General features: G+C 38.0%; 1 protein-coding gene across 1 annotated transcript in view; it reads right to left on the reverse strand.

Annotated features, from left to right (window-relative positions):
* Window positions 1–9,709: 9,709 nt before the first annotated feature.
* KLHL3 (kelch like family member 3) overlaps window positions 9,710–20,734 on the reverse strand; it is a 76,808-nt gene continuing 65,783 nt past the window's right edge. Inside the window, exons 14-16 of the mRNA XM_081320508.1 lie at window positions 19,644–19,784; window positions 18,230–18,373; window positions 9,710–15,157 (exon numbers count right to left, since the gene is read on the reverse strand). Of these exons, the coding sequence (XP_081176634.1) occupies window positions 15,129–15,157; window positions 18,230–18,373; window positions 19,644–19,784 (314 nt within the window). The 3' untranslated portion in view covers window positions 9,710–15,128. The remainder of the gene's footprint in view (window positions 15,158–18,229; window positions 18,374–19,643; window positions 19,785–20,734) is intronic.

Genomic DNA, 20,734 nt, shown 5'->3' on the forward strand with positions numbered 1-20,734 from the left:
GAAAATGGATGGTGGTTCTCACTAACCACAACTGGCACCAGAGTTTCCACTGCTAAGCAAGATAGTTGCTAAGTGAGTTGCAACCAATGTTATGACTTTTTACGCCACAGTTGTTCAAACAGTCATTAAGCAAATCCAGTTTCCCCCATTGACTTTGCTTGTCCATGGAGATGTCATAAGAATAATGAGAAGACTGGTCATAAGTTATTTTTTTCAATGCCACTGGAATGTCAAACTAAATGATTTATTGTAAGCCCACGACCACCTGTACACAATCCCCACTCTATCATATTCACTGGTAAACATTGACCAAGATACACTTAGCCATTTTCCAAGCTGCTGCAAACTGTTTGACATGTATGTAGCAAAATATAGAGGTATAAAGGTATTTGGTTGAACATTTACATTAGTAAATAGGAAAGCTTCTTTCAAATAACGTTGCGGAGAGCTCTCTGTAAAGTTATTATCTGTAAGTTTCGTGATCCTTTTAAGAAGCAAACTGCATTATGTGTAATTGTAGCTGAAGGTGGGATGTGATGTCAATAATACCAGCTGTCAAAAAAATTTTTTTTCTTCTTAGGCTTGTCCATTTTTGTTAACCAAGGCTTAAATAAGATAGCAACCACCCTGTGACAATAATTAAGTTCATTTAAAACAAAACAAAAACCAGAAGATACCCATGGCTGATACTTTGTGAAATTTCAACCCTGGTATAGGCATTCTGCTCACGTCTCTTGTGATTTATCACAATGAATCAATAATGTCTTCTAGCAGAAATATTATTTGATTCCCACTGCAGTTAGCTTCCAAGTTCAAAACCACTTTTCCTGTATTAAAATTCAGCCATCTTGATCCAAACAGATCTAATGGTATTTACAGACCATGCTGCTTGCAAAATTTCAACTCTATCCTGCCAATTTCCATATCCTGACCAGATTGCCTTCTTCACTGCCCTTAGCTTCCAGATGTGTCATCTGCATTTGGACTAATAATCATTACCAGATTCTTGGATGTCATGGCAATTGCTTCCCCTGCCAGCTATGAAGATGGGAAGAGTTCCACCTAAAATCCAAATTCAGATAATGTAGAAAGAGACACCAGAAGGGCAGATCATTTTTCCACCAAAGCTGTTCTAGTAGTAGGATAAACATTTACTTAAAAGATTAATATTCACATCTGCAGATGATGAAGTTGTCATTATCACAAAGGTTCCTTGCCTGTGACATCTCGTCTGTATGCCCCAGTGTAATTTTCCATTCCTCAGCTGTTAGGTGTTTTTCTTACCTTGCAGCCACACACTTTGTCTCCCAGCAGTCTGTTAATCACAGCTTCATGTGAATGGAGAGCATTAAGCTAATTTCCTGCTCATCATAAAACTCTTTCCTGTTTAATAGCCTTTCTTATGTTTATATGCCAGAGGTCTTCAAACTTGGCCCTTTTATGACTTGTGGACTTCAACTCCCAGAATTCCTCAGCCAGGCACACTGGCTGAGGAATTCTGGGAGTTGAAGTCCACAAGTCATAAAAGGGCCAAGTTTGAAGACCCCTGTTATATGCTATCAAGCCAATTAGCCACTTTAATCAGATTGGTTATTTTATAGAGTTGTGTCTTTAAAGGCAAGAGGAACACAGATCAACTCTTGGTCATTGTGACATCACAATAAAAATCTCCTTTGTAATGTTATCTTTTAAAGACAAGAACATTTTCTGAAGACTTTTTGTTTTGTTTTGTTTTTTGTTTTGTTTTGGTGAAGGTTGAGCACACTCTCTATATAGGTTATTTTGGCCAACCTATTTGTATTGAATCCAAATAATAGAAATGGTTGTTATAGCCTTTTACAAGAAGATTAAGTCAACCTTTTGTGACCAACAACCACAATTTACTAGTATGGTGAATTCAGTTTGTATATGTATTTGTTGTTCTGAAAAGCTACAGGGCATGTGATGTAATGATGCAGTGATACTAACAGGGGCAAGGAGAATTATTTTAGCTCTTTCTGAATGTAGAGTTGTTATTAAAAAGTATGTTAAATCTAGCAATTGTTTGACACTATTGTTTAATTTTGATGGTAAAAGCTAAAGAATAAAATGTAATCTTAGGGGATCTCTAAGAGGGGAGACCAGGCACATCCATGAGAAGTTAAACGAAACATGGGGTTATAGTGACACAATTGAAATTCCATCTCCATTTTACATGCAACACAAGTAGGCCTCGACCTACGACCACAATTGAGTCCAAAATTTCTGTTGCTAAGTGAGACATTTGTTATGTGAATTTTGCCCCATTTTACAACCTTTCTTGCCACAGTTGTTTTAAGTGCATCACTGCAGCTGTTAAGTTAGTAACACAGTTGTTAAGTGAATCTGGTTTCCCCATTGACTTTGCTTGTCAGAAGGTCACAAAAGACAATCACATGACCCCAGGTCACTGCAACCGTCATAAATACAAGTCAGTTGCCAAACATCTGAATTTTGTTCACATGACCATAGAGATGCTGCAACGGTTGCAAGTATGAAAAACAGTTGTAAGTCACTTTTTTCAGTGCCATTGTAAATTTGAATGGTCACTAAATGAACCATTGCAAGTCGAGGACTACCTGTATTTGTAAAAAGGGGTGGAGCTTTAATAGCGCAACTGCAGCTGCCCTCTTCACTTTTTGTATGCTGCTCTGCCTGCAGAGAAGCCTGTGGAGGAATTTTGGGTGGGCCTGAGGAAATACAAACTGAATAAATTAAATGTAGGTGGCCTCACCTATTCAACCTTTACATATCATGCAACTATTAAAAATATAAAAGCTTTATCAGAAGCAGGAAGCAAAACTATGAAGTGCAAGGCTTTTAGTATATCTAAAGACAGGTAGTCCTTGACTTATGACCACTGTTGGGCCAGAATTTTCGTTGCTATGCAAGGCACTTTTTAAGGAAGTTGGACCCAATTTTACAACTGTTGTGGTTGACCAGCTGGGAAGGTTGCAAATGGTGATCAAATTACCCTGGGACACCGCAACCATCATTAAGTACAGCCTGGTTGCCAAACATCTAAATTTTGGTCATGCAAAGAAGCAACCAATTGCTTGCAAGTGCAAAGACAGATCATAAGTCACTTTTTTCAGTTCAGCTTTGAAAGGTTGCTAAATGAATGATTGTAAGTTGAGGATACCTGTATTCCAAAAATAGGACAATAAATCCTGCCTTTTAAGTTGTCCGACCCACAGCTAAAATTTATTTCACTGAAGCATGACAGCAATGGAGCTCTAGGCCTGAATATTGTCTAACTTTCAGAAGAAGCAAAGGCCTCAGTAGCATGACCATCTTTGGGAAGGAAGTAGACTGCATGTGAACAGGACAGTGGTTCTTCAGCACCACTGCTGGTTCCAAGCTCTGTAGAGATGGCTGGACAGAATTAGTCAAGCCATTTTTTGAAAGCCCTTTCAAAGCAGGGCCATTTTAGAACTCATTTTACCTGCTGAGCTATTTCTTGCAAGATTCAGCTTTCAGGTGCTGGCAAACTAATAATTCTGCATTAGAAAGTAGAAAAGGTAGACAAAACACACACACACACCAGATTGAAATGTAAGATTATTTCTAAAGTTGTTCTCCATGAATAAGCAAAGGATCAGGACCAATATTCAATTATCCTAGTCACAGGTACCCTGAGAAGGAGAAGGAGACAGATTCTGAGTTTCCTAGACTCACAGAATTTTTAAAAAGGATACAATGATCCACTCATGGTGGCTTCTCAGTCATTAGTTCTTTCAAGTGCCAGACTGCAGATATTTCTAGGACAGGCTTAAGATACAGGAGGGTCTGGACAGACTTGAACACTGGGCGCTATCTAACAAAATGAAATTCAATGGTGAAAAAAGTAAGGTTCTACATTTAGGCAAGAAACACCAAATGTACAGGTATAGTATAGAGCAGGGGTGTCAAACTCAATTTCATTGAGGGCCGCATCAGCATTGCGGTTGCCCTCAGGGGGCTGGGTGGGTGTGGCCTGGGTGGGTGTGGCCTACTGGGTGGGTGTGGCTAGAGTGCGTACAGCCTACTGGGTGGGCGTGGCCAGCTCTACATCATTCACCTCAAGGGTGCCTATGGGGGCCTGGGCAGGAGTGGGACAGATCTGAGGGTCTCTGGCAGAAGGAGGGTCTCTGGGCCAGGGCCAAGGCAGTGGGGGCCATTCCCTCACTGTTTCCAGGATGGCTTCGTGGGCCGCATGAAACCACTTCACGGGCCGGATCTGGCCCCCGGGCCTTGTGTTTGACATGTCTGGTATAGAGGGTACCTTGCTCAATAGTAGTAACTGTGAGAGGGATCTCCAAGTCCTAGTGGACAATCACTTAAATATGAGCCAGCAATGTGCTGCAGCTGCCAAAAAAACCAACATAGTGCTAGGCTGCATTAACAGAGGGATAGAATCAAGATCACGTGAAGTATTAATACTTTACAATGCCTTGGTAAGGCCACACTTGGAATACTGCATCCAGTTTTGGTCACCACAATGTAAAAAAGATGTTGAGACTCTGGAAAGAGTACAGAGAAGAGCAACAAAGATGATTGGTGGACTGGAGGCTAAAACATATAAGGAACGGCTGCTGGAATTAGGTATGTCTAGTTTAATGAAGAGAAGGACTAGGGGTGACATGATAGCAGTGTTCCCATATCTCAAGGGCTGCCACAAAGAAGAGGGAGTCAAGCTATTCTCCAAAGCGCCCAAAGGCAGGAGAAGAAGCAACGGATGGAAACTAATCAAGGAGAGAAGCAGCCTAGAACTAAGGAGAAACTTCCTGACAGTTAGAACAATTAACCAGTGGAACAACCTGCCTCCAGAAGCTGTGAATGCTCCAACACTGGAAGTTTTTAAGAAGAGACTGGACAGCCATTTGTCTGAAATGGTATAGGGTTTCCTGCCTGAGCAGGGGGTTGGACTGGATGACCTCCAAGGTCCCTTCCAACTTTACTATTATGATAACATCATTCATTTGAAACCATGTTTTTCAATTAAATTTAACAGATCCAAACAATATTTGAGGTTCCCTAAGCTGGAGTTCCCAAGAAGGGGAGACAAAATGTTTGAATAATATTTATGACATGAGCCACCAAATACTTTTACTCTCTGGACAGATTTGCTGCAATGCAGCTTTACATTCCTGTTGTTCAGTGAGAACAAAATTCTGATCATGAACCTTAGTCAGTGTGACCGATGTTCAGAGAGAGAGGAAAGCATAGTCCAAAATTACCTGGAGCGCTGCTTGTTTACAGCTGCACTTGAAATGGTACATGTTGTCTTCAGATGTCAAAGGTACTTTGTAGGTTTAGGTTTAAGGATTTTTCTTATGCTCACCAGAATAGGTTCCCGTGTTATTTCGATGAAGATGTTCAGTCATCCAGGTAAAATTGCCTAGAGGTTGAGTCATGGCAACAGGATTTATTTTCCATTTTTTAACAGGTTCCCCTGTTATTGTTTTTAAAGAATAGCTCATTTTCTTCACCCATTCATGAAATACAGAGATATCTGAAAGTTATGTGTCTATGGAGATTCAGGTCATGGTTGTCCCAAAGGTGCTTTTTCAAGACTTTCTTGTTTTTCTTTGAAGACATTTTGCTTCTCATCCAAGAAGCTTCTTCAGTTCTGACTGGATGGTGGGGAATGGAAAGATTTATATTCCCTGCAGACAGCTGGTCATTTGCATTTTTAAGAGAGTCATTGAAGCCATTTGGAGGTTTACCTGGGTCCTCAGAGTCACCTAAGTAGTCCAAATGTGTGTGGAGTCTTCCTGGCTGCAGGATGTTTTTAATGCCTGTCTAAAAGAAAGCAAATGACCAGTTGTCTGCAAGGAATATAAATCCTTCCATTCCCCACTATCCAGTCAGAGCTGAAGAAGCTTCTTAGATGAGAAGCAAAATGTCTTCAGAGAAAAACAAGAAAGACCAGTTGCCTCCTGAAAAAGCACCTTTGGGACATCTGCAAGTTATGTTTTTTTAAAAAGGACAAGGTGGTAGCAAAAGAGGTGCGATCACCGTCACGCAATGCTTTGATGGCATCCTTGACTGTTCCTCCCCCCCCCAGTCTGCAGATATCCCTGACAGAAGAAATTTCTCTTACCCTTTAAGTGAATGGTAATAGCTATATTTACCTTCCTACCTGTTTACTGTACTTACCTTATAGGAGTAACACAGCTCTAAAAGAGAAAGATTTTTTAAAGCAGAAGTGTAAAGAACTTCTGGAATAAATATGCTGCAAATAAAATATAAATACTTGCTTTTAAATGAAAAATCATTTACCTAGCCTTCACTAAATGGCAGAAACAAATAACAGGTTGACTTCTCAGGGACATGAAACTGAACATGCCAGAGTAGCATCTATGGATCTTGCCCAACTTGGCAGCAGATAGAAGAGAGAGAAAAAGAGAGAGAGAGAAAGAGATGAGTTATAGTTTCCTTCTATTCAACTGTGTTTGATTCTTGGAAACTGCCTGGACAAATCCTTGCAGTTTTCTTGGCAAGGTTTTTTTTTACAAAAGTGGTTTGCCGTTGCTCCCTTTCCAGAACTGAGAAAAGGTGACTGGTCCAAGGTCACCTAGTTGGCTTTGTGCCTAAGGAGGACCAGAACTCACAATCTCCCAGTTTCTAACCTGATGCCCTAACCACTGCATCAAATTGGTTCTCAGGCTTATATTATGAAGTCCTAATACAACCACTCCAGTCTAGTTACCATTTCCTGGGAACAGAATTTCCAATACTTAGAGGGGGCAACAGATGAGAGAAACCATCTGACCCATTGAGTAGGCAATGCCTTCCCTCCTTTTGTTTTCAACTCAGGTACTGTATAAAAAAAATAATGCAGTCATGCTTTCAGCTCCTGTATTTAGTCCATTTATCAGAGTAAGCAGTCCATTAGTCCCAATTTGGAAGACAGAAGCTAGATGTATTTTTTTAAAAAACAGATGTGGCAACCTGGTTTCAACCTGCTTCTACATTTGGGAGAGAAGAGAAGGTGCAACATGTCAAAGTATGAAAGGCCAAAAACACCTACTACCATTTTTCCCCCATTTAGATTATAATTTATCCTTCATGGCTTTTGTTGGTCTCTCTTTCTCTGCTTTTTGTCCTGTATTAAAAATACATCCAAGCCAACATTGATAGCAGTGAAATTACTGCCCATGATGGAAAGGGGTATGATTCAGTCATTGAAATCCAATACAGAACAAAAGCCACCCATTTCAATCTGGCATAGTATTGCAAAATATCATATTCAATAACAGTGGACAGCCAAGAAGAATTTCTATCTCCTCTCTTATCAAGGAAAAATTACTTTCAATATAGTAAAACGCTGTCCTTCTTAAAGGCAAGCTAGCCTACATCCAAGTTTTATATTCCAGCTGGAAGAAATTTACTATAAGTTAGAATATTTTGAATGGATCCAAAACTTTCCCAATTTTGATTTAGCTGGTGTTTTTCTTTTCTTATAGGTGAGGAAGCTATGTGCTATTTCAATATGAGAAAACTACATGTGAAGAGTCAGACATCTTGGTTGCATAATGTAACACTTTGTAGAATTAAGAGAGATGGCTACAGAGATGGCATCCATCTTCTTTCATAATTCCACATGTTGCCATATTATGGATATGTACCTAGCACATTTTATAAAAGGATTTCTATCACCTTTGCAACATGAAATACATGCCTACACTGACCAGAAGTCTTTTAAAGAGACAACACTCCTGATTTTCAGTCATTCATTTGCCAATAAAGAGGTGAAATGATTGAAAGCAGAGGTTTTCTTCCCATTGATGGAAATTTTAGAAAACCATAACCTGGCACTAAGACAGAACTGAATGCAAACAATTCACACTTTCACTATCTGCATTTGAACTAGCTGGAGAAAACACACCATAACAGCACCCAACATGAACATGATAATTCTAGTTCACACTAAGGCTGTTATGATAACTCACAATTAGAGAACATCCACATTTCCACAAATACTGTATATTGCAAGGTATTTTGAGAAAGCAGTTTGCAACCACTACGCTTCATATTGTTCTATTTGGCTCTAGCGACCTCTAGTGTCTGATTGCAAATTCTTTCTCCTTAAATTACGGTACTGCAATCTTCCCCTGGCTATCATACTATAAAGTGAGAATTATATTTTTTATAATATAAAAATATATAAATTTATTAAAAAGGCTATTTTTGAACCATTTTTGATTGGTTGGTTAATTGCCCAGTTGACTTCTAATTGTTACTTGTTAGAATTAGGTTTAGATACACAACTTGTCTAAAATTAGAGCTACACAAAGCTGGATTCACAGAAATGGCAAAGAATTTTAAACAACATATGGGAAGTATTTAACTTGAACCTGCACTGCCCATAGTGAAGATCTGTATTAAATTATATTATCATTGGGGAACATTATTTCCAAGGAATCATGGTACATAACTAAAATTTCAGTAAGAAAGATGGAGAATAGGTTCTGTTCTACATATCGCTTTTTCACTGAATATATTCTGATGTTTTAAAAATATTGTTGTCCATAAGTGTGTCTTAGCCTGGTGCTTTTCAAATTATCTGTGGTAAAGGACCTTTTTTCATTTTAACCATAGTTTTGTAAAATCCTTTAAAAATTATTATTATTAAAATAAGGGCTGGGCTGGTGAATTTTATTCATATAAGTGTGGGAGTCTTGGCATTTGGATATATCTTCATTTTTTTTCTGAAAGAACCATCTTCAGTTTAATCAACAGTGGAAACAGGTGGACATTCCTCTGGATATTCTTTTTGGGGTAGTTTTGTGAGCCTCTCCCCAAAGAATATTGTGGAGTATACATGTTGTCAATGTAACTGCTAATACAAGAAACAGCTATATAGTGAGATCCCCTCAACTACTTCCTGACATGTTTTTTCCCCACAACTGTATATGTAGATTACAGCGCTATGCACATCTGAGCATAAGAACAATTGAGTGTGCATCAGTTATGAATAAATATATAAAATGCTTAATTCACACAACTGCTCTTCATTGCCATAGCCCAGGAGTAGGCAACCTTGGCTCTTTTATGACTTGTGGACTTCAACTCCCAGAATTCCTGAGCCAGCTACGCTATGCTGGCTCAGGAATTCTGAGATTTGAAGTCCACGAGTCATAAAAGAGCAAGGTTGACTATCCCTGCCATAGACAATTTAGTATGTACTCAAAAGGGAGTTTTGGAAGACTGCAGATCAACTTCCACAAGCAATGAAATTTGGAGCAACTAAAGCTCTCAAGAGATTGGTTTGTAAACTTTCTCAGGCTGTTTGTATCCATGTTTCTCAACCCATCAATTCCCACAGCAGTGCAGTTACAGCTTGCCACTTTTTATACAACTTTAAGCAGTTTCTCCTGAAGATCTCTTGCAGACAGAATTCACTTCAGCCAACGTTTTCATTGCCTTTTTCTTACTCATTCCAAGCAATGGGCACCTTACCAAAGCCTTTAATATAATTTTTCCCCCCCAAAAAAATGTTTCTATTGGCCACCTGAAGGAACAGGAAAGGCAAGAGTTTTTAATCATAGAGCTAGCTAAGTTATAAGGTGCATGTGTTGTAATTGCATGGATGCAGAAAGTGATAGTACTGAAGCTTCATCGTTGGGAAAAAAAATACACTTCCACACATTTTCTCTCACTGAAATCTTTGACAGGATCAGAAAAAATAAAACATCAGTTTCATTTGCTCAACTTTATTCAACCAAAATTCAATGTGCTAGAAAGTACATATAACTTCCTGTTGACAGGTTAACATGTTTTATGAAGTCTTGAAGCTGAAAGAAAGGCAAGTGGGAAAAACAGAATCGCACCAGCAACCAGTTCCTCCCACAGCAGTAATCAGGTATAAAGAGTCATCAAATCAATGTCATGTGCCAATGTGATTGAAGGGGACAACCCATTAAGCTAATTACAACTGCAATCTTGTGCAGGTCTATTTTGAATTAACTCCCATTGTTTAAAATGAAAATTGCTTCTGAGTAAACATGCAGAGGATTGGGCTGTAAATACTACAGGATCACAGCTACATTGTATCTCAGTCTAGTTTATTCTTTAAAAAAAAGCTTTGCCTTTATAATCTTCTGTTAATCTTAAACTGTATCTTAAAACATTATATTTATAAATTAAACCTCTTAGCGTTTATTTCTACCACACAGAAAAATAATTTAGGATATTGGAAACAAAGAGTGTTTTGGATTCTTATCTTATGTACTTATATTGAGCACATTCAGATGTCATCCTTAACCAAACCATTATAAGCACCAGCAGCATCTTACAGGTTCCCTCCTGATTTTGCATGGCAACAAATCATCATCTATCCATAATCCAGGATTAAACTCTAATTTGGAGTGATAATTTAGGAACAAACTATGGAATCCAGTTGGAAATTGGATTGCAAGACAATCTCTGAATGTCTGAAATTCAACCAAAAGTAATCATTTCGTGTTTTCAGAAACTAATATTGTGCAAGAGCTACTGGCAACCTGCCCCTTTATATTACCCCAATCTGTTAATTTGAGTTATGCTCCAAATGTGATTTTTTAAAAAGGTTTTTTAAAAATTATTTTTCAGTGCCTTCAAGTAAGTCTTGATTCCTAGCCATAAATAGGAAACAAGCTCATTAAAGTAGTGGACATGTGCATTCATTTGATTGAAAAGGTAAATAATATAATATCCCAAGTCTTCAGTATATATATAGTGCAAAAAATAAAAATAATTCCCTTTTTACTGCTTAATCATGCAGTGTTATTCAGGGTCTACTGAATATCTATATAACAGAATCTGGCTAAAGCTAGTTAAATACAAATGCAATTCAGTTAACCTGTTTAAGATTTATCTAAGCCAGGGGTGTCAAATTTGTAATGTCAAGTGACGTATTGTGACTTTTTTGCCATTGACGGCAATGGGGTGGGCACGGTTTCAATATGATGCAGTTGACACCACAGACCTAAGCCAATTTATACCCAAATTCAAATAAAACTAGCAGCTAATTTATAATACAAGCCAGAGAAACTAGCTCCATTTACAGATGCCACATATACAGCACTTGCTTCTGAATTCATTTTAAATACAGTAGTACTTTGTGCTTTAACATCTAGACATAAGCTGGTCCAAAGAGCTCACTGCTTGCAAACCTCTAAACTGCTGAAAGTTCTTAAGTTTGAAACATCAGTGGAATTGGGCTGTTTATTGATCTCTGGTTAAAAAAAATAATCCAGGCAGCAACTAGATGGCAACAGAGACATACAGAAAACTCTGGATTTTTGCAGCCCATTTATGTATCACCTAATAAAACTAGAACAGCAACCAAAATGGGAAAACTAAAGAGGAAATAGTGTATCCATGCCAATTAAGTTGGCATATACAGATTTCCTTTAAAGTCCGGGGGGGGGGGGGAATTCTATGGCAGAAGCTTCCAAAAAGGAAAATCTGCAGTGTTTAGGAGCATATGTTGAACACAGACGTAAAAACAGTCTTTTGCATTTGTTTTTAAATTTTTCATCTATAACCCAAGTTTTATGGAAGATCATTTCACAATCACTGAGTCAGCTTTTGGACAGGAGATTGTAAAACAGCTTCAGTTGGTAATATTTGAATAAGATTAGCTCTCTCAAAGCCCTCTTGGAAAGAAACTTTACTTCTAAATTTGTCTCTAGCATTTAGCTGCAGAGCACGTTGTTACTAGAGAACCAAAGAGAAAAATAAAGCAATCCTGACATACAAAATGAAGCCAAATTATGTCTATTTTTTAAAAAAAGCCAATAAACATGCAGGCATAGCTATGTGCCTTGGTTCAAAATCTTACTAATACAGAGGTAACAGTCCACTGTTAATTAACATTGAGCAGGATTGTGTCCTTTCCATAAGCCATCATAAATAAATGGCTGATGAGAATTGGGCCCATGGTGTAAGGATTAGACACTAATCATAATTGCCACCAACATCAAAAGAGATCCAAGAACTCATTAAGAATTATCTTACAAAAATAATTACATTTAAATTTACCAGCTCTAAAGCTGTATTTTCAAGCCCTATAAAAAGGCAATCTTTGAAAAGCTGCAGCTCAGAATTGGCATGGTGCAAATGAAAGTTATTTCAAAAGCGCTTTGAAAGGGCAATTGCAGCTGGTTGTTGTGTCACAATTATTAATATTGCATAGCTGAGAAATGAGGTCACTTGGCTTGCATTAACCCTGCAAGTTTACCCACAGAAGAATGACACATACCATTTGCTAGTGATAAGTGGCTCTTAGTTGAAACCAATGCCATTTATGAACAGCCAGCATACGAGTTTCTAATTCCTACACACACACACACACACACACACACACACCCAGTTTGTCACATGCAAACATAGGGGCTACTTTATAGTAGAGCTAGACAGCAAAATACATTGCCTATCAGTGGTGGAATGTAGTATGCATATAGCTTTGATAAGAAATTGGATTTTAATGCATATACATTTGTAGAAATACTTGCATCATCAAATGAGGTAAATATGGCCTCTTACTACTGCACAAATGCCTCAATTAGCATCATAGAGCAAAAACAAAGAAAAAAAATCTCATTGTTATTTCAAAGACTTAACTGGTTTACATACTGTGGTCTTCATGTGCAGATTATTGGAAGCATTTTCCACCTGTTGAGTGATTCACATGTGCTACAGGCAGGATTAACAAAATCACACCCAGATGTTCGCCCAATGGGGACAGCTAGATTTGTACTCAGACAACACCCTGGAGATTTTTGAGCAAAATTTATGATGTCCAGTAGATCTTCTAGAGAGGTTTGTGTGGGCAATGAGGGGAAAATATGAAGTTTAAATCCTGTTCCATGTCTATTTGTTTATAAAGCACCGAATGTTATTTACTACCATCACATGCAAAGTCCTAATTCACATTTAATTTTCAGGCAGGATATAACTTATTTGCTTTCAGTTAAACTATGTCGACTCAACTCATTATTGCTCAGCAATAAACATCCAAGCCAGGCCTGGCTAAGCCCTGTCAAAATCTCCACAGAATTCCCAAATCTTCCTCAGAACTAGAGATTTGCCACAGGAGGTCCATATTCAATGACTCTGGATGGAACTCCTATGTGGAGAAAAGAAAGCTGTATTTCATTAATCCTCAAACTCTGTACAGAAAATGCAATTGATGCAATGTATTTGTTCCCAGCTTCGGAAAAACAATTCCTTAGTGACAGGCTACCTTAGTAAAAAGGAAGAAACTCAAATGAAGAAAATGCTATATATTCTACCTTATGTATGTATGTATGTATGTATGTATGTATGTATGTATGTATGTGTATGTATGTGTTAAACAGACAATAATCAGTTTACTGCTCAAAGAGTTTTAAATAGCAGCTAGGATTGTTCTATGTGCATTCTTACCCTTTGATACTATACCCTTTCTTCCAATATACAAAAAGTAACTTTAAGATGTAGAGGGGTTTTTTTAAAAAAAAGAAATCCCTTATAAAAATAATAATCCAGTCTTGCCTTTAGAAACACCTACTGAAAATTATGTTCTATTGCATTTTCCGCTTCACTAATGTTTCACAGTTGCTGAAAGACAAATGCTTTTCTTAAATCAAAATAAAACAAAATGTATTTAAGAAAAAGATAGTGGAAAATAGGGAAATAGTGCTTTGGGGAATATTAGCTGACTGAAAAATTGGAAGTAAATAGCTAACATTTTTTTAGGAAGAATCATTTTCCATGTGATAATAATTTTGATTTTTTTAAAAAACAGCTAGAATGGAATCGGATACAGGTCAAGTTGTATAGCTGGATATTTTCCCTATTCCGAGGAGTCACTTACCTTTCCTTTTTAGAATAAATTAATTCCAAATAACTTTTTTTACACAAAGAACAGTAAAAGTATGGATAACATTTAAAATGATAGCTCTAGCTGGAAGAATTAAATGATGAAGTGGAAGACACGTAAAAGTTCTAAATATCTTGGCCAACTGATGATGTATGGTCAAATACATGAGAAGTATATGCAGGAATCCAGTTCCTTCTAATCAAAGCTTAGCTGGGATTTCCTAGATGATTGTTCCAGTCTTCTTGATATCCTATTTCGTCTTCTGAAGATGCATTTCCACAGAAAACCCTCGCCCCAATTTCCCTCTGCCCTTTTACTTGGTAGTACCTTATCATCCTGGCACATTACTGCTTCTGTTCCTGAAGTAGCGTATGGTCCCACCTGAAATCCCCAAATCATTATAAAAGTTGCAAAGTTCTCTGGAATTTGGTGGCATATTTCCATCATTCTACAGTGTTGAAGATGAAGCAATATCACAGTAGCAAAAAACAGACTGCAGGTCCAGCTTGCTTTTTCTAATTGGTTTTTCAATTGTTGCCAACAAATATATTACATTCCCCCATCATTCCATTAAAAAATCAACCTTGAAGAAAAATGTCTGTTCAAAAAGCAGTAGGTCTCTCTCAACATTTCAGTGGTGTCTCTGGTGTTTGGGCATTTGAACTTCAGAGAAACATACTATTTGGCTCATTAAGCCAATTTGATGAGTTTGGGGTTTTCCTCAAGAGAAAAATCATATAGTGGATACTTCCAGCACCCAAAATTATACATTTACAGTAGTTAAGTAGGATATGTACACAGATTGGATACAATACAGCAAATAAACTTCAGGCCTGCTTCCCGGAGAGTTTTTATGGGTATTTTGAAATTTCTAGTTTCTGTGGGTGTAATTAAGTACTTATAACCAAGTAAAAAATTATATCTAATACTCAATTCACTGTCAGTAGTAAAGAATTCTTTAAAAAAGTTTCTCCCAGTCACAAGCTGTAGAGAAACATATCCTCTTTCTTGAGAAATTCACTTCAATCTCAATCCTGGCTGTACATAAAACAGCTCACACAAGAACAGAACAGAACACCCACAAAATAAGCAACACCTTATTTCTGGAATTTGTTCCCAGCAGTGGCATGTTGAACAGAAAGGGATGTTCTTAGTATATATGTTTGTCAGGCTAGAAGTGCAGTGTTAGTATGGCAATTAAAAATCCTCCGATTCTTCCAAAACACCTCAAGCTAGACGGACATCATTTCTTGCGTTGCATTCACACAAATAGGTGTCACAATGGTTTGTGGATCACAGCTACACCTGCATGAGAGATAGTAAATGTGTATTCAATGCATTCCATTCAAGCTGATTAGAGACTAATTTTCACTTCAAGAAACATTCAAGATCTTGAGTCTTCAACTAGAGAGTCTTTCACAAATGAAGTCTCCTTTGCTTATCATTGTTGCAGCAGATAGATTCCAAAAAGGCATATTATTCTGCCATACGTATACCACTGATGGGAGGTATTACTGACTGAAAGCATAATATTGTACTGCCCTGAAGCAATTAACAAAAATTGTCACCGTTTTTAAATTAATCACTGAGTAATTGCTAGAAATTGCTAACTCGCTTCCTTTAAGAAATAGATTGTTTGGTTATAAAATGATAAATGAAAAACAACGAAAACAATCATATAGGTAGTCCTAGACATTTGTTCAGTGATCTGTCAAAATTACGGCAGTGATAACAAACCAGTCCCTGAAATTATGGCTGTTGTAGTGATCAAAATTCAGGTGCTTGGAAGCCCACCCACACTAATCCTATCCCTAACACTAACCCTTCATGAATTTATATTCTTCAACTCCCTCTATCCACCTCTCTCCTGCCATCTATGCCCTTTTGGCTGCTTCCACTTCGCAGGCCCTGTTGCCTTAGCCAACCTTCACCATCTTCTTGCTCCGCCTGGCCTTTCATGAGGCAGCTGCTGGCCACAGGAGGTTTTTTTTTTTCTCCAGATCAGACATGGCATTTTCCTTATGAAACCTGGGAAAGAGGGCCTCATATGCCCTTGTGAAAGGCCAGGCCAGGCCAGGCATGCAGCAGCAGAAATAAAAAGACTCTGAAAGTCAGCTGGGGTGGCGGACTGTAGCAGGGGCCTCCGAGTGCAGGGTGTCAACGTCGACTGCAGCTGGGCTGTGGCTTCCCTGTGCCGGGTGCAGTTTTGCACTGGGCAGAACTAGCCTTTTCATTGTAGCTCAGGGGCTTCTGGCAGCCCCACAGCTATGGTACACAACGAATCCCCAACTCTATTATACTGCAACTGCTAAGAAAAAATACATTGTGTTTTAATTAAGAATTTGCATTTTAATAAAAATAGAAAAAAGATGGTCTGTTGGGGTCATGGGGAAGTTCTAATTCATTGTAAAGGCTTGAAAAACATCACCACCATGTGTTAGTGACAGACTTGAATGGTAAATTATTCTAGATACACTTTTCATTGTGTCTAAAGACACTAAGCAGGTGAGATGTTTTAAAAATTGTGGGAGATATTTTTCAAGCCTCTATAATGAATTACACCTTCTCCGTGACCCCAAAAGCATCCCAGCAGTTTTAGTGGATGCAGGGAGACAATTTTATTCCAGCTGCCATCAAATTATTATTCATTCCAATTGCTGTCATGTAATTACTGCATGGGGTATAATTAGAGCTTTATTTAACTTCACCCCCCTTGAAAAACTACAGTCTTTTTAAGATCTCTTTTTAAGGCCTTTATTCTAACTTCATTCCTTTTGAAAAAGGGCAGTCTTTTTCTGATGTCTTTTTACTCCTAGATGTGTCCCTGATACATTCTGACACAGAAACTAAACTGTTGAAAGTCAAAGCTATAGTTTGGCTTGTCATTTTATTTAGTAGACTTCAACTGGGCTCTTCTTTATTAATATTACTGGATAATTATAGGTCAGATGATATAGGCCATGTGCTCTGATAGGGCCTCTTCCATAAGGATTGCCATTAGGACTTGAAAAGTTAACAGATCACTTATTTATCCCAAGTTTCTTACGCATTTTCCAAAGCCTGTCTTAATGGTCTCTCCCTTCTATCTATTTTGAGAGAGAATCTTCAAGATTTGCTATAAGAACCAGGTGAGACTGTGAAAGTACTAATATATTGTAAATTTATTCTTACTAAAGGCTACTTCAATCTTTATTAAAACATTAGGCAGCCCATTCCCTGTTGGGCCATTGTTTCCGAGATATTTCCTTACTTAAACAGAGAAACAGAATGATCATGGGTGGGCAAAAAAGCAGTGGGAACAGGAACGAATTCCAACTTCCTGCCAACTTCCCCATTCCCTGTGGGAAGCTGGCAGCGTACATCATAAATCTCCCTCTCTCCCTCCCTCCAATTCCTGCCAACTTCACATTTTACTTGTGGGAAGCTTGCAGGAAGAAAGCATATGAGGAGGCCAGCAGGAAGTTGCAACTCCCAAGGCCAGCAAGTAGGAAAGTGGCTGTTGCTCAATGAGGAAGGGAGAGAGTATGTGGGGCGCATTCAATCAAGACTTGGTATGTGGGGGTGCACAAGAAATGTCATGTAAGTTGGGAAGGGTGTGTGCACCAAGAGGAAGACATATAGGACAGGCATGGGGGGGAGCGTTTGTGGGGGTACACAAGAGGTGCTACATGGGTCTGGGGAGGTACATGGGGTCAGGGATAGTGTGTGGGGATGGCATGGATCAGGGCTGGCACAGGTTGTGGAACTGCACAAGAAGGTGGCATGGACTGGGAAGTGTGTGTGGAGGTTACTTCCTCCCTATTTCTCTTTCCTTCCTTTTCTAGTGGATTGGTAAATGCCTGCTGCTGTTTGGGGGAGGAAAAAGGGATTGAGGGACTGGCTGGGAAACTGTCATTTAATGTTGAAAATGAAGATCACATGACTGCAGCAGCTAGTAGAACTGAAGGAGCCACTACTTTCCCATATTTCATTCCCTCAAGAGCCATGAGTCCCAGATTTTAGAGGCATTCTGTAAATTAGCCTATCTGAAATACCTTGGTTCAACAATTGGTGGCCTATGTGGCATCATTCTGCTCAGTTAAAGGTTAAGAGTGCCACTGAAAGTTTAATCATATAAATTCTAAGGCTACCCAGAACAATTTAATATTCAATATACCTGAAGGGGAGATTACATAGTTATGTACATGTCAATGGCACAATGCTAAATTGCCGATGGATAAATCTAATGAAGACACAAACAGATAGCAAAGATCTGGGATTCTATCCAATTCAGTCAAGAAAATGATCAGCAGTCGTCAACAAGAGCCATAGCAGGAAGTAAAACAACATATAATCAATTTGTTATTCTATACCAATCTAAACCAATGCACTGCTTACCTGCATAACTTCTTCCAGTGCTCATGTTGCTTGGTAATAGTGTCCATTTGTCAGTGACAGGATTATAGTATTCTACAGAGGCCAAATTGCAAGAGCCATCATCTCCCCCAACTACATAAAGAAGTCCATTCACTGCACACACACCTACAGAGAGAAGAAAAACAGTACGGCAGAAGTCCTAATTTTTATAGCTGCTGTCATGGCAAGACAGAAGGGCAAATTTAAAATTGATTTTTATTGTTAACACCTTTTATTCCGCAATTTACTGAAATCACACACATTCTGTCAGTCATACTAGTGGTTTCTGCTTGCACCCTTTTTTTTTTTGCTTTTTTTCTAACCATTAAGAAAACATTATTTGTGAAAAGCCAGCCAACCTGCAGGCATAACAAATGATGACAACTAATAGTTGTGTTTGTAATCCATATTAAAAATGAAAATGAAAAATAATAAAAATGAAAAATGGATCTAAAAATTATTGTTAGCTATGAGACCTCAATAACAATTATAATTATTCATAAGTGGAACACTGGAATAAAATAACAAACTATTAACAAAAGCCTTTATATTTTTTCCCTCTTCTAACTAAACTGCCCAGAGTTAGTAAGGAATAGGTTTGAAACAGTCTTGAAATTGAATTAAATAAATACAGAATGAAGCCCCACATATTACTCATTTGTTAATCATGGCATCCATTCTGCAATAAGAATGAATTGAACTATATACCCCTTAAGTTTAACATTTAATTAATTAAAAATAAACAAGTACACCCTATTTAAAATGCTTGTTCTGAGACCTAGCAAATGATGAGCTTCACAAGACAAAAAGTGTAAAATTTCAGATATCTGGAAATACTTTAAAATAAATTTATTAATTCTTACAGTTTTATCCCTTCTCTTACCAAACTCTGTACATGTGCTTTTAAATTATATTTTACTGTAAACTCCATAGTTCTATCACTATTTAAGTTGTACTTTCAGACTATCCTAACATTTTTAAAGTGTGATTTTAAAATATTTTAATATTCTCTCTGTGTCTCTTTATTTTAACATATTTCTTTACAAATCCAAGATATAGAAACCTGTAATTAAAAAATATATTAAATGTCCTGCAAATCAGGTCTCTTGTTGGATTCCTAACCCTTTGGTTGCCCACTAAGTTACAGATGTATAGAAGACTCCCTTATTTGACACTGCTTTTACAAATATTTTCAAATCTGCTGGACTTAATGTAGACTTAATCAAACATTAATTTAAAATAAGACATCATGACCTTTTTATTGCTAAAGTCATTAAAAGTGATATACAGCTTTAAAGACGCACACATTTATTATTGCATATCCTTGGTATTAATATTTCCCTTAATTGCTTTGTTTATACCTGAATAGTGATACAGAAAATTTGGAGGGAAATACCTGCATTTCTTCTACACATATTCATATCTGCTACTTGTTTCCATGTATTTGTTCCAGGATCATATACTTCCACGCTTTTCCTCACCAAAGGACCATCATGCCCTCCAGTGGCAAATAGCTGGCCGCTAAGAACGCCAACCCCTAAAAAGCCAAACAGGGAGCTTAAGGTCTATTGTAAATCAACTTCCTGTCAGGGATAATAAATTGCTGTGCCAAGAGCATAGCCCCGACAGAGCACTAAACAGTACAGTATCCACTGGGGTAGCTATTACATAAAATTAAGAGTCTGTAAGAGGCAGAAACAATAACCATGAGGAACAGGAGGAAGAGCCACTATCAAAACAATGGTCAGATTAAAAAAAAAAATCTGAGTCCAGGGCAAAAATGTAATCTGAGAAAGCATCTGACTTAATGCCCTCTAGTTCTCATAAAGATAAAGGGAGGGGGGAGCACATACAGGCTTGCAAGACTCTGTAATTATACCCTTATAATAAAAATAGTGTTAGCATTCATAACTTTGGTTTTCTAGTCTAATCCATCTTGAAAGGATGACAAAATTGGCCTAGAATGAGGAGGAAAATGGAGACTTTTCCAGCCTCTGGGAATTGACATTTCTAGGCTCTTTTTTCTTTTCTTTCTTTCTTTGGGGGCCATTTTACGCATTTGAAAAGATCTTTAACCCTTGCTGAAACCCTCTCAAAAGTGGGCTGAAGTTTCCAATCTGAGAGGAACTAAGAGGCAAAACAGCATGACCTGTCCTTTTTTTTTTTACTATTTTTAACTGTTAAGAAAAAAAAATCTGCTATTTTTGAGGTATGAGGTAATCCTTGTTTATGTTGATGATATTGTTTATATTGGTCCAAATAAGCAGATCAGTGAATGTTTTCCTAAAGCAGACATGTCAAACACAAGGCCCGGGGGCCAGATCCGGCCCGCGAAGTGTTTTTTTGTGGCCCGCGAAGCCATCCTGGAAACAGGAACGGCTCCCACTGCCTTGGCCCTGGCCCAGAGACCCTCCTCCTGCCAGAGACCCTCAGATCTGTCCCACTCCTGCCCAGGCCCCCATAGGCACCCTTGATGTGAACAATGTA

This window comes from Vipera berus, assembly GCF_964194415.1.
Source record: "Vipera berus genome assembly, chromosome: 2".
NCBI lineage: Eukaryota > Metazoa > Chordata > Lepidosauria > Squamata > Viperidae > Vipera > Vipera berus.